This window comes from Anser anser, assembly GCF_964211835.1.
Source record: "Anser anser genome assembly, chromosome: 7".
Lineage (NCBI taxonomy): Eukaryota > Metazoa > Chordata > Aves > Anseriformes > Anatidae > Anser > Anser anser.
In genome coordinates, this window is record NC_139727.1 from 35,224,467 (window position 1) to 35,239,225 (window position 14,759).

The 14,759-nt window shown below is 38.8% G+C and overlaps 1 protein-coding gene across 2 annotated transcripts in view; it reads right to left on the reverse strand.

The window, feature by feature from the left end:
* Positions 1-352: 352 nt before the first annotated feature.
* CACUL1 (CDK2 associated cullin domain 1) overlaps positions 353-14,759 on the reverse strand; it is a 48,715-nt gene continuing 34,308 nt past the window's right edge. For both annotated transcript variants that reach the window (XM_083843632.1, XM_083843631.1), the window contains 4 exons: positions 11,088-11,177; positions 7,654-7,792; positions 4,361-4,404; positions 353-3,406 (listed from right to left, as the gene is read on the reverse strand). In XM_083843632.1, the coding sequence (XP_083699758.1) occupies positions 3,366-3,406; positions 4,361-4,404; positions 7,654-7,792; positions 11,088-11,177 (314 nt within the window). In that variant the 3' untranslated portion in view covers positions 353-3,365. The remainder of the gene's footprint in view (positions 3,407-4,360; positions 4,405-7,653; positions 7,793-11,087; positions 11,178-14,759) is intronic.

Genomic DNA, 14,759 nt, shown 5'->3' on the forward strand with positions numbered 1-14,759 from the left:
CATTGATCTGCCACTCAGAACTTGCCTCTGTAGTTTTTTGTTTGTTTCTGTTTTTTTTTGTTTGGTTGATTGGTTGGGTTTTGTTTGTACACATGTAGAAAGGAAATGATCATTTTAAAAGGCATGAATGTGACTGATCAAAGAGCAGGAGTCAAACTGTTGCTTGAATGTAGTCGGTTCACTAACACTCAACTGCAGAAAGGTGTCAAGGAAATCCAACTCTAAAAGAGCTGAGTACTTATCTACGTGGACTTCTTTGTTCGTGCCAAACACCCTCTTGCCCATATCCTACCATCACAGTAGTCAGCAGTATGAAATTAAGTACTACAGCCTTCAAAATCAACAACTGAAATTCGTCTAAAAATAGTTTAATGTAGCAAGTTTGGCTATAGAACCAGTGCAACATAAAGAGGACACCCATCGTATAACCAACTTTACTGCTTAATCTTAACAGAGTAAGCTACAGATGCAACGGATTTACCACAAGTTATTTGGTTAAATTAAATACTGCAGTTAGGATCATGCTGTTCATAATTGTGGCTTTACAGTACCAATGCTTAAGTTGGCTGAGTTAGTTTTACTGTAAAATGCAAGTTTACAGAGAAACAAATAATTTAGTATAGTATGTTGTATTCCGTTTCATGCTCCGTCACAATGATAAAGTCTTAGACAAACAATATTTCAGCATTATGTGAATAATGCCAAAACATACAGAAATTTTAATGCCAGATTTACAACATAATACAGTGCTTAACAAACAGATTTCTTGTGTACGTTGGCCAAGTGAGAATGCTACACAGGACTGAGAAGCATCCAAACGCTACTCGTAGTGCGTATGAAGTGAACCACGCCAACAGGAATGCTTTACCTTCTGAAGGAATTATTCTCCTAGAAGATTGTGTCCCGAGCATAACGCAACACAAAATGAATGTAAAACCCTTGCCTCAGCCATGAAGCAAGAGCACTCACTATATGATACTTAAAAACTTAAACCAGTAAAACATTTCAAAAACAGGAAGAAGAGTTGTAATCTCTCGACAATGACGACAGAACTTGATTACTGTACTATGTGAACGGCCGTGAAGCTGTAAACAAACTCCAACCAAATTTGGTTAATGCATCTACTCTTAACCCAAGAACACTGTCATTGCAGCACAGAGTGGTTTGTAAAGCTAAGGACGCTACCAGAGGTTTTATTTTTGTTTAAAGCCAAAACTGATAAAAACCTGGAAGCTGGCAGATCATTTTTTGTTCCCTACTAGTGTTCATCAACTTCTCCACTGGGTACTGCAGCAAAATTTTTCAAAACACCTGTTTCTGTCTAACGCTGCTTCAACTGAAGTAGCTGGTAGCAAAGCTGAAACAAACGCTCTGAGCATTTGAAAATCCCTACTCAGAGTGGTTTGCTTTTCTACTGTTAGGTACGGGGTTAGACTGCTGGCATTTTTCTACACGGAAAAGAAGACACTAACGTATTCATTTTTACTTTTACAAGAAAAACTTCCTCAAAATTAAATCAGCTTTGCAAGCATGCAAAGAAATATATAGGTAAATCAGACTGGGGTCTCAATCAGACTGTCAAATTGCAACAATGTCCTTTTCCTTCTCTTTTTTTTGCTCCAAATTAAATGCATTGCCAGAGTAGTTGGTGTGAAACTGATGAAATTAAACTCATTTACGTGAAGTCTGGTTACAAAGCAGAAAGAAAATGAAACTTTGTCCCTGCCGCTTCTGTTTTTTTTATTATTAATATTTTTCCTGCATTTTGTAATGTAACACATGCAAGCAATAAAAGGGTTTCTGGTGTCTGTGGTGTGTTTTTCCCCCCAACAGGCTTAAGAGTTGTGCAAGACAAAACTGAATAAACTTTTGCTTCAGTTCAGAAAGGCTTTATATTACCAACTTATTTCTTTTCATAACTAAAGATGATAAAAATAAATCCATACTAATAGAAAAACAGTCAAACTGCTCTTTCAAGTACATTTCTCCCCTCATAAAGGAATTGCATTAGCCATATACGGATTAAAACCCATGTCACAATCATTAGCATTCAGACCTTAGGTCCAGATCTCCCAGCACTGGACTCAGCTGGACTTCCAGCTGAGTTTATACAAGACTGGAAGCAGGAGGCTGATAGGTACATGTGCATGCATTACACCACTCTCGAACTCCCTGATTCCGACTATAACCACTATCACACCCCCATCGTGTCCCTGAAGCAGAAGTAGTGGCACAGGAACCACAAAGTGATCTTGGACGGGTGCCATCATTCACTGATCAGGTGCAAAGCTGGTTTCTGCTGACAGAGATGCACTTTGCAGACCTACTAGCCTGGAGAATTTTGTCCACAATCCACGCTAAAAAAAAATTAGCCTTGGCAGCTAATATTTCTACATAACACAGCATAAAATACAATTTAGTATTTCCTTTAGTCTCAAATTCACATCTCAAACTGTTGCAATTATGGAAGCCAATGAAAAGTTAGAGAGGGGTTTTTACAAGAGTTGGTCCCAGCATTAGACGCTAATACATACGAAAAATGAAAAGGGACAAACTTCCAAGACACTATTAGTGATGGTAATAGGTTCAACTTTTCTTCTTTCCTTCTGAAATTCACCTCCTATCAATACAAGAGAAAAGTGCAACTTTGCAGCGTGTTTGTTCACATCAAGTTTTTCCTCAAGAACACATTTTGCAGTAACAAAGTATGGTCTATAAAGTTGCAAAGTGCACAAGCTGAAGGCACAGAGTACAAACACATAGGAAAACAGAGTTCAAAGTAACAAGTAACAAATAAAGAAAAAAGAAAAACCTGGAATTTAAAACTCCCTGACAGAAGATACATTTATATGGGACCAACTCTTAAAAGGTGACAACTTTTACACTAATGAACAAATACTGCAAAATAATGAAACTTTATTCTTATTATTTAAGTAAAAGATCCAGAAAATACCTTGAAGTTTAAAAACTAATACACTGACGTGTTAACTAGTTTTAAGAATGTCCTTAATATTAAGAAAAGAGTGCAAAAAAGGTTCTTCCATTCTAACGCTTTTGGAAGCTGCTGATTTTGGCTGCCCATTCCCACTTTGAAAGGATTATTTTTCAAGGTGCGTTCCTCACAATAATCGCAGAGCATGAACTTGTTGAGAGACTAGACCAAGGAAACATGTCTTTCAAAGTCATCCCAATTATAGCAGCAACTGACATTTTATCATATAAAGAAGAAAGTCCAAAACTCTTCTTTGAGGCATAGTTCGTGTCAGAGCTTGAGTATCAGCAGTTGCCAAAGGAGGCTCCAGTTACCTCCTGTGCTCCTCCAGTGTCTGTTCTGGCTAGGAATAGAAGCTGATCCAGTATATTCACTATCTGTACCCTCTGGAGCTTGCACAAGTTGATGAGCCATCTGAAATCACATAAAAAAATTGAAGATATTCTCTTATTAAAAATCCGCTCTACGTCCTTTGTCCCCTTACCCAAACAATTCTAAAAACAGCATTGCCTGCGAAACACTAACAGTGGAGCCTGAAGATGATATACCAAGCAAACAGCCATTCATTCATTTCAGGTTATAATAAGCATTCACAATAGAACCGTATGACATTTATGGCAGGAAATAAAGCAAACATACTCTGCTGAAAAGACAGGAGGAAACTTGGTGGAAAGTGTACAATAAAATGAACTGAAGTTAACAGCACCAGGAATAGACACTATTATCCAAACCTGAAGGCTATTTAAGGACAAGCAGTCAAATGCTAGAGGCCACACAGCCAGCTAGCTGCATGCAGAGATACAGCCCCCGAGATCTCACCACCCTGAGGAACCCAGAGGTCTGCCCATATGCTCAAGCTGGGGGGGACTGCAACACACTGGAGGGCAGGGTTAGAAGCCACATTCAGTGCAGGTCCGCATTGTTCTGCTCCCAGTTTGTTCGGAAACACTGAACTTCACTGCACCCAGAACAGACCTCTGCAGAACTACATCTGGCAGATACCCATTGAACATCCCTCGATTTCATCTTAACGCTCTGAGAAGACTCCAGAGCACTGCATCTTTCTTGTTACAGGTTTCCTTGAGATGCTTGACTTTGGGCAAGACTTTCCTCGACTGTTGGGCAAGACAGACACAATCCTCACTGAAGCCAACAAATAAAGCTACAACTACCACTTGTAAGCTGCTTACAAAACCTATTATTCTAACATAAAAGGAAACTAGATTTGTTACAGAGTACAAGCAGCACAGTTCAAAAGGAATACTTGGTAGAGAAATACGCAGACAGAGAAATATCCTCTCTTCTTGCTCGGTGGGAAGAACTATAACCAGAGCTGGTACAGTAACAGAGTAGGAGATTCATACTTACTGTAAGTTAACTCTTCTCCAGCTCTCTTGCGTGACTGGTCACCTCTAGGAAAGAGGAAGAAGAGAGAGATGTTTACTTGAAAAAAGGAAAATGGTAACAAAATACCTCAGCACAACCATCAACTTCTCATGGACTTTTAAAAACAGAAAGTAAACACGGTAGCAATAATACATGACTGCAGGATTCTCAAATTACTGAACAGAAATACTAGCTAATTTTATTTAGTTAATTAGTACAGACAGGAAGTTCAACTTTATAGAATAATATTTTTACAAAATGAAGATGAGAAAGTGCTCATACACACTGTGGTCTTGTCATGCATAAAGTTGTCTTCTTTAGTTCTATAAGGTTTGGTTGAGAAATTTGTATTATATTTAAAATTCTGTGTCTATCAGCCTAAAAGAGTAAGATACGCTTGAAAACCCAACAGTCAGACTAAGTAAGTCCAAGCTGACAGCATTCCCTCTCCAAGCAGGATATTTCAATAACCAGATTTGTATATATACATGTTGACAGCATTCCTCCTGAAAACCCAAAGCAAAATTCCTATCCATTTGGGAAAAAAAGAACACCACTCCTTTTATTCTTATGCACACAAACTCTTAAGGCTGGAAAATCTTGCTCCTTCACAAGTTTCTTATGATGACAGATATACTGCTGAAACTGTTGTAAAAAGAAGAGAGGCTCTGATATATTTTCATCACAGTAGTTATAATTTCACATTTATCTGCTGGAAACTGGTTGAAATTGGGGATTCTAATAATACGAAGCGTTCTTCCTCTAAAACCACTCTTAAGGTGATAGACCTGCTGTGTATGCCTTGATTAAGGTCTTTCACAGGAGAAATACCACTGGGTGACTGGCTTGCGTTCCCATTTTTTGCAGCAATCGTTTATAATAGTGCTGACCAGCTGACTATTTCAACTAGAGCCTGACAGGCCATTAATGCTGGAGACACCTCACTGTGCTGTATTCCTCATGGTTATTGTTGTAGGAAATGCAGCAGTGAAGACATCACCATTTTTTGACACAATTATGGAAGAGCGAATATTTCTTGCTAACCCAGAAGAGTACAAAGGAGGCATGCCAAGTCTGTTAAAAAGAAAAACAACCCTTTTATACATACGTACATATAAATCTATATGTAGAAATATAACCTTATCATTTATAACCTTTCAGAATTTTCTATATTTCTGAACATGGAAGGAGGCTTATTACATCTTGAAATACATTTCAAGGCAAAATGCATTTCAAATATCACTGCAAAATGCCACGCAACAAATATATTAACTGTACTTCAGTTTTAACTTTTACTGGTGACAGACTGTACTTTAACTCTTTAAACACCCTCCAGGCTTACAAGAATACACCAACTCCCTGACAATACAGCTACATATAGAATATTGTGCAAAAACACGTTCACCACAGACTAAATGCAGTCAGTTATTCTACTGCAATGTCATATTTTGCATTGTCTATTTAATAAATTGAAAGCAAGCCACACAGAAAGAGCAGTTGCACCACTAGGGTGGGCCAGTTTTCTAAACCTACAAGCCACATCAACACTCTTCACGTGGCCAATAACTGGAAGGTCACATACTGCAGAAAGCCAGAAGGACAGGAACTAAGACTCTGCAAACAACACGTGACACAGAAACCTTCACTTAGTTCTTCCCTGTATGACCATCCTCAAGCCTTAATCTCTTCTGTGTCCCCACCTACTGTACATGACACAAGGCAGAAAGTTTCCTATGGATTTGCAATGGTTCCAGTGCTACACAATTACTTTCCTGCATAAAACAGGAGTTACTTAACTGCTTCTGAGGATCCCTCCAAGTCTCTTAACAGGACAGCACCCCGGAGGGTGCATTCGCAATGTCCAGTACTGTTCCTACCACCTTTCCTATCTTTTCACACTGTACCCTTCCCACAGTACCAGTCAAAGAACTTTCCAATCAAGCTGACAAGCCCGTCTTTATTTCCAAGTACCTAGGGAAAAGAAGTTTTTGAAACTGATCTTTTTTTGTGGATACGTGCTGTTATTACTTGGAATTCCATTCTGAATTCTCTATAAAATGTGAAACTGGTGAAATGCAGTTGTAAACAGAATTATGTCATCTACAGAATTAAAAAGGTTGAAAAATACATGAAACTAAAATGTCCCTTTTTTATTTTCTTGTGCATCGTGTTCCTTTGTCAGCATTATACATCTGCTCAGTTTCAAACCATCTCAAACTTGTACTTCCTGGACCAAATGCTCTGCATTTCACAGCTCTTATGGTTTTGTTTTCAGTGCCCTATCTCACGCACATCCATACAAAAAAACTTTTTTCTCAAGAAAAGGTCAGTAAACAAAAGCAGTTTTCTCTCTTCTACCTTATAAAGAGTGCACTGACAACGCTATTTTTATTTGGGTCAGTAGTGCAGTTTTGAAGCTCACTGATTCACTACGCTTTGAAGAGAGAGAGCCTTAGATGACCTTAGAGGAAAACTACACAAGAGCATGAAATCCAGGACTACATCTAACAGGAAACATACCCACATCAAGTAGGTGTTCAGACTACAAGACAAGGTTCTCAGTGTTTCACAGGTAAAGTGAAAAAAGTTGTGTGGTTTTCACACAAATTAAACTACCAGGAACTGAGCATGATAGCTTCCCCAGCCTGATCTTGGTTTGTCAGACTACTGCCAAAGCAGTACACAACTGTGGTAATTGTGCTCTGCTCTCACCAAGCCAGACTGATAAGAGCACACAGTAACTGGCACAGCCCACACCGAACAAGATAGGTAAGGAAAATTTTCTACTGTCTCTTACTGTTTGTTCGTCCCCCAATTCAAAGCTCAGTCAGAAGAGAAATTCTCATTTAAACTAAATACCTGGCCTGTATAAATAGCTCTGAAGGTAGAAGAAGAAATCATCAACTTAATAACATTGGGAAACATCATCAAAAAGTCAGCTCAGAAAATAAACAACCAACGTAAAAGGCTGAATGAGACCATGACCGTACATTAGAAATGCAATCAAAGCACAAGGAAGCATGAACTGTTAAGTAAGCTGTTTCATGAAAATATTTTTAAGATTTCTGATCTTCTGACTTTTGGTTCCATCTGCCGGGTTGGTAGTGCTCAAAACATGCAGAATTAGGCCATATTTTAGATACTGAGCTTTGAAGGTTCCTTATTAACTATTAAAGTAATTCTTCAAAATTTTTATGTGTATCCATTCTTACTATTTCAGCACTCACCATCACAATTGTTACAGAAGACTATTAATTATTAATAATTATTATTACCTAGCAAATCCATTCTGCATAAGTTCTCTTTGAAGTTTCTGGTCTTGAGCAGCATATTCTTGAAGCTCAGATTCCACTGCAGGGGGCAGAATGTTTGGGATGAATTTAGAAAATAAAGCTGGTGCCATCTGTACCCATTCTGTAAGAAGGAAAAACAACAAAAAAACATGTGGAAGGAGATCATTTGCAAAAATTTTGCTGTTTGTAAAAAAATTAGTAGCAAATTTATTAAGTACTTTTGTTCTGTTTTAAATAACTTTTGCGATTTTGAATTAATAAAAAACAGGTCTTAAAGCAGAACATATATTCAGACTGTTACAATCAGATATTTACATGTAGATAAAGGAATTTCTTTGTGTCATCAACTTCACTATCAAACTGAAATTCACTTCTTGCTGCGTCTCTCCAGGCCTGCTGAATCTTTGGATGCTCTCAGAGAGGCACTGCAGATGCAAACTCACCTTGAAAAATAGATTACTTGCAGCATTTTACTCTGGGAAGGAGATTCTCCGAACTTGCACCACTCCTCCCTGAGCCTTACCTTCTGGGAAGCACAGTAATAACACCATACAACCCTGCTTCTCCATCCCCCACTTCAGATCAATCAGTGCGATTCTTTCACTGATCTTCCAAAGCTTAGATGAACACTTGTTAATACTCATTATATAATTTTAACTTGTATGAGTTCAGCTTCAGGATAGCAAATGTGATTTAATCTCACCACAACAAACATTGTCTTACAGAAGCAAGATTCGTTACATTCGTTTACCTTAAAGCCTCTTCAAGGCAGATAAGAAACACAGACGACTGAACAAAGGATGAAAACAGGGTTTATAGCAACCGTGTAAGAAGTTCTGAGAAAAAACCCATACTCTTCAAGTATTTCTAAACCTAAATCTTCCAGAGGTTTGTAGCAGTTATCTTAAACTGCATCTTTAAAAAAAGGGGTACTTTTAAGTACACTGGCTAAGGCACATTGTAAGTTTTTATCCAATTCCCACACATGGTTGCTTGGTTAATGCCAAGCTTCAACAGTCTTTCATCAGCAAACTCACAAAGTAATGATTACTAGTGTATATGTCGTTTAAACAACAACAACAACAACAAATGCACTAACCTCCCTCATCATGATAGCAGTGCTTGATAACAAAATAACCATACAGACTTGAAACAGCACTTTTCATCTTATACAATACAGTAAAAAATAAAAATAAAATCCTTAACAACTCCTTCAACAGCTGTGTTCCTAAAAAGAAAAGGAAAAATTACAGAGCAATTCCTGAAGAGATGATTGTGCACATCTCTGTAGGCCCGCTGAGAAGTGTTGCTTTGTGCAACTGAATTCAGCCGAGAGAGAAGACATGCTAAGAGTGGGTGAATTTCTCCATTTCCGTTACCCTTTTTGTTCTTCGTAGAATGGTATGGATGGAAACTTAAAGATCATCTAGTTCAATGCTCCCTGCTGTGGGCACTAATGTCACCCACTAGATCACGTTGCCCAGGGCCCCATCCAACCAGGCCAGGGACGGGGCAGCCACAGCTTCTCTGGGCAACCCGTTCCAGTGCCTCACCACCCTCAGAGTAAAGAATTTCTTTCTAATATCTAATCTGAATCTACTCTCCTTCAGTTTAAAGCTGTCACCACTTGCCCTATCACTGCACCCCCTGACAAAGAGACCCTCCCCAGCTTTCCTGTAGGCTGCCTTTAGGTACTGGCAGGCCACTGTAATGTCTCCCCAAAACCTTCTCTTCTCCAGGCTGGACAACCCCAACTCTCATCCTGGCTTCACAGGAGAGGTGCCCCAGTCCTTTGATCATCCTTCTCAGAGGCTGAAGAATTTGAGGAGCAGGTAATTAGAGTAAACGTGTACCTGTTTAAGCAATAAAGTCAATTACCTGGGTCTTCCTACCCAGCTGTTGAAAGCAGATTTCACAAGCTGTTGGAACAACCTTCATACTCAAAGACCTTACAGACATAAGGCAACTATTCAAAATCTGATTAGGCTCATGACACCAAATCAAACTAGTATCTGCCTGTGAAGTAAACAAGCAAGACAGGGATCATCTGAAATGGATAAGACCACCACCCATAACATTAAGTGCAGTACAACACAACCACATGGGACTGCTTTCAAAAGAAACCATACTTTCATAATTACTTATATACCCTTCCTTTGTTTGACATTGAACAGTGTATAAAAATAAAAGAAATACCATGATAAAAATAGTAGGATGTTAATTTTGTTGTGAAAAATAACCTTGCTTAGTAAAAGTGATTTATCCATGCATTTTGTAAATGGAGGGTCCACCGCATTCCTGTGTTGCATAAATGCTAAAGATTGCTCTACAAAAAAACGAGGTTTTTGTGAAGCTTTCCCATCCCCTTTTCTATTTCTATAAATGGGGACTCCAAAACAAAAATAGACTGAAGCTGGGACACTGCAGTACTACAAACAAAACAAAAAAAAATAGAAAGAAAGGGAAGGAGATCTAATTTGCTTAAGTTTTTTTTTGATTGATTTTTGTTTTTGAAAGATGTAGAAAAGAGAAACATTTTGATTCTGAAGTTTCAGAAGATGACCAAACCATTTCCTTTCCAATTCTCAGGGGCAGATAGTGATTGACAGCAAGACTGCAGTACATCATTAGAGAATGAAAAATCATTTCAACATTGTTAGAACAATACATCTTACTTTTACAAGCTGAACTGCCATTTCAGCATGGAAATCAAATTCACAGCAAGCTTCAGGTACCATTTATTTATGGACATTTTGAACATTTCCTGCGTTGCTAAACTCTTTACAAATGTAGGCTAGAGCTCTGCTCTGTTCTCCAAGTATTACAGAATGAAGGATTTCTGTACAAAATTGATTAAAATCTGCAACACGTCTTTGCTGTCAATAGAATTGTTGCACAAGACATCCATGATGGATGTCCAGGAGTTAAATTAAGCTCCTGCATGAAATAATACCAGTGAAATAATGGCTTCACAGAAGAAACTGTCATTCATCTTACATCAGAGATCCGGCCTTTTGAAGGAGCAGCTCACAACAACTCCCACCATTTCAATACATCAGCTTCTAAACTTCTGCCATAATTGACCCATTTTGAAGCCCGCCTTATCTCTACAGAGCACAAGAAATAGGTCTTCCCATTATCTTCAGAACAGAGAATTTTTGTTGTTGTTTCCCCAACGCTGCCCACCACACGTGATTTCAGTACCCACATGGTTGGTTATCAGGCCACCTGGTGCAGGTCACAGAGATGGGCAGCAAGAATTGGGCCCCCTTTACACAGCCCAACTAAGCACCACAATGGACAGAATACAACACCTTTGCATGTTAAATATACATTAGATAATTAGCAGCTGCATTCATATTTAGTGAAACATGTATGAACCACAGTACTGACAGACAAAGATTTTTCTGTTTTACCTGGTCTTAGTGTATACAGGCCTTTTACAATGTTTGCCATGGTTGACGGAGTTATTTGAAACGGTGTTGACTGAGCTTCCAAAAGTAAAGCTGAAATAAAATTAAGGGAAGTATAATTAGCCATCTTTCTAATAAATACTAGGGTCTCATATTTTCATATATTTTCATACTCATTTTTATATAAAAGAAATACAGTAATTGTGCTTTTTGTTGTTGTTATCAGATGTCCTCAAAGGAAAGAGCCAGGTATCTGATTGACAACTTAATTCTCAAGGGTAATAAAACAATCACCTTCATACAGAAGTACTCTGTTCATATAAAGTAAAGAATGAAAGAATAAGTTACTTCACATTTTCACCTTTTCAGAGAGATAGCAGGAGCTGTGAGGAAAAACCAAGCAAGCAATGGCTTTAAGTATTCAGATACAGAACAGAAGTAAACAAATTTATTTTTAGAAGCACTCTTATACTGAGAGCGTGGTAAACACCTGGAGATTCGCACAAATCCCCGCATTGTATTATGTACCAGCTTGCCTATAAAACTAAGGCTGGATTGAAAGCCTATGAATGAAGTACAAGCAGTATAGAAAATATGCAGAAATTAAATAACAAAGTTGTTTGTTCTTTTATTTAAAAGTGACCGTTTCTGTTTCATTCTTGGTATCCCCTGTAGTAAACACTGCATTAATTGCATCTTCCTCTAGTGGAAAAAACTGTCAGCAGCACGTTTGGTGTTTACATGATGCTATTCAAACATTTATACTGCATTGTATTTGTTTAAGGTACGTACTTACATCTGAATTATAAAAACACACACAAAAATAAAAACCAATATGGTTTGAACCAACTGCTGCCTCCCAATTTTTATGCCTCTCTGAAGCATCTGAGCAGTATATAAACCCTTCTGTACCCGGTATGCAAAGAAGAAAAGACAGTTACAAATCTTCCTAAAGGGCATCTCTTGTGCTTACACACTAGAGACTCTGGTTTTCACACTTCAGAGCTTCTCCAGTTCTATTTTCTGTACCTGCCACTACGGTACTTAGCACAAAAAGAAAAATCTTCGATACTGTTTTTCTCCTTCTGAAACTGTGCAAGTGGCTCATGAAAGAGATTACCAAAGGAAGTATTTTTTCTAAGCTCTCATCCCAAGTAATCAAAGTTGTTATATTTAACCATTACAGATTAATTTATTTTACACAGAACTAGAAGTGCTTGCTCCTTTCAGCTGAAGCCTTGATGGGTGAGGGTCTGTGATTTGTTTTATAATGATGTATTTACAGCCTATTTCCCAAAGATTCTCCAAGCAGCCTTCTGGCAGCCAAGAAAGTTACATTAAAAATGTGCTAATGCTTTGTAAGGAAGACAAGTAGACACTCATGCACAATCCATACAATGCATATATACAAACACACATATTTGATTAACTTCACTACAAGCTTCACCAGTAGATCCGTAAAGTATCCAGGGAACTGTACATTTGTTCTTCATGTACAGATTGCAAATTATGTTCTAAAACTACAACTTGCTTAAAATAAGCCTCAGAATTAATACTGACTCTGGACCACAAAGTCAGTTAAACAACACTTGAATTTTTTAAAAGAGGTTAAGAAACAATTAAATGAACATAGCCTCTTGCTTCTATTTCTGTTCAACTGAGAACTGTGCTTTCCAGTAGCATCCAAGTTCTAACTAGCAAAGGCAATTGAAAAAGACTTCAGAAGCTGTAATTGTTTATGTACAAGACATACTGTGGGAGAGAAAAAAGCTATTCAGAATTGCTCTGGGCACAAACCCAAGCATTAAAGGAAGTTTTACAACCACATAACCAACTAGAGGGCACCTGACTGCTTCGATACCCCAGAGCAAAAGGAAAATTGTAGACCATACATATTCCACGTATGGATGAAACCATAGCTATGGCGCCTATACCATGACCACACTTTTACATGTACTATCATCTTTCTTTTATATATATATATATATATATTTTTTTTTTTTTAATAATACTGGAAAAAGTAGGCAGAGAAAAAAAAATATGGCATATCAAAGACAGGAGATGACGATCACGCCAGACTGACTGCCCCCCTCTTTCCTCTCAGCCTGTAGTCCTGGGGACACACTAGGGCTGCAGGATGCTCCACCTGTTCTTCCTCCCTTCCAGAAGGGGAAAGCCCCTGCAGCCACCTGTACGTACACTCTCACATGTGGTCCTTTTACATGTTCAAGTCGCTGACCAACAGATTTAATTGTGTAATAGTTTAAGAGGACAGTCTGCACTGTACAAATAGCTCACCATTATAAACATGCAATAGTGTTTGCCAATTTATTTTAAGCTAATATTCACCCACAAAACTAATTTCAATTGCAATCCTATCAGATAATGTGTGAACAGACATATTTGCAAAACAAAGCAAGTAAAGAGTAATGAGCAGCCACTTGTTTCTATTCTAGATTGCTGACCATGTCACCCAGCATTATGAAGGGATTTCATGAACAAAAAAACCAAAAAATCAGTGGATGGATTTACCTGGAGATCAATCCTACAGAAATATCTTCACCGCTTTATTGCAGCTTTGAAAAATCAAGATTTCTCGTCTTCGTTTCTGGCAACTGCTTACACCACATGCCACAAATCAGGTTTAAATTGCTCCCTCCTTCCTGATTTACGGTCATAAGTACATCATGATAGCATCGTACTCAGCAAAAGTACAAAGTACTGGCATATATTTAATGTTTCTCAATAGAAAAAGGAAAGCTAAAAGAATATGCTACTCATTACACCGTACAACACAAACTGCCACAGAGTCGCAGGCTGACTGAGGTGGGCAGGGACCTCCGGGTCCCTCTGGTCCCCCCCTGCCCCAGCAGGGCCACGTCCAGGCAGCTTTAGGAGATCTCCAAGGTGACCCCATGGACTCTCTGACAACCTGTGCCAGGGCTCAGCCACCCGCACAGCACGGGCGGGCTTCCTGATGTCCAGACAGAACCTCCTGGGCTCCAGCTGGTGCCCACAGCCTCTTGTCCCGGCACTGGGCAGCACTGAAAACAGCCTGGCTCCATCTCATTGAATCCTCTCAAACAGGGGGGGAAGGCTGTAGCCCAGCCAACACCTTTTCCAAAAGCTTGATACCAACACCTGAAGGATGAGTAACAGTACTGCTAGGACGGGTATTTTCAGAGTGATTTCTGTAAGAAGGAGTAAGAAACCAAATCTTTCTGGATAGATCTGAAAAATGCAGGTTGACAGAGTAAAGGGTAAATGCACGGATGAAGTGAAACTTCTTTGCACAGATATTTGTCTTCAGCTTTGCAACGAAACCTAACCAATTCCTACCCAAACTTTTAATCTTGTATTATTTCTTAAGAAGCTGTGCCAGTCACACTGAAGTTAGCAACGTCATTTTACAGCCTTACGCTTACAAAAGACCGTCAGATACAAAAGCTTTGACTCCTGCTTTTTTTTTTTTTATTTAGCAATTAATGAGACTCCCCAAAACCGAAGCTGCAGACTCCTTCAAACTCCTGCCAGGAGCTCCACCTGCGGCACCCAAAGACAGAGCAGGGTGAGGCAGAATCACACCAAACCTCAGATGAATGACAGCGGTAATGACACCGTGATACAATCTGACCACCTCCGCAGTGTTTATGAACTAAGATCGCATTTTACAGA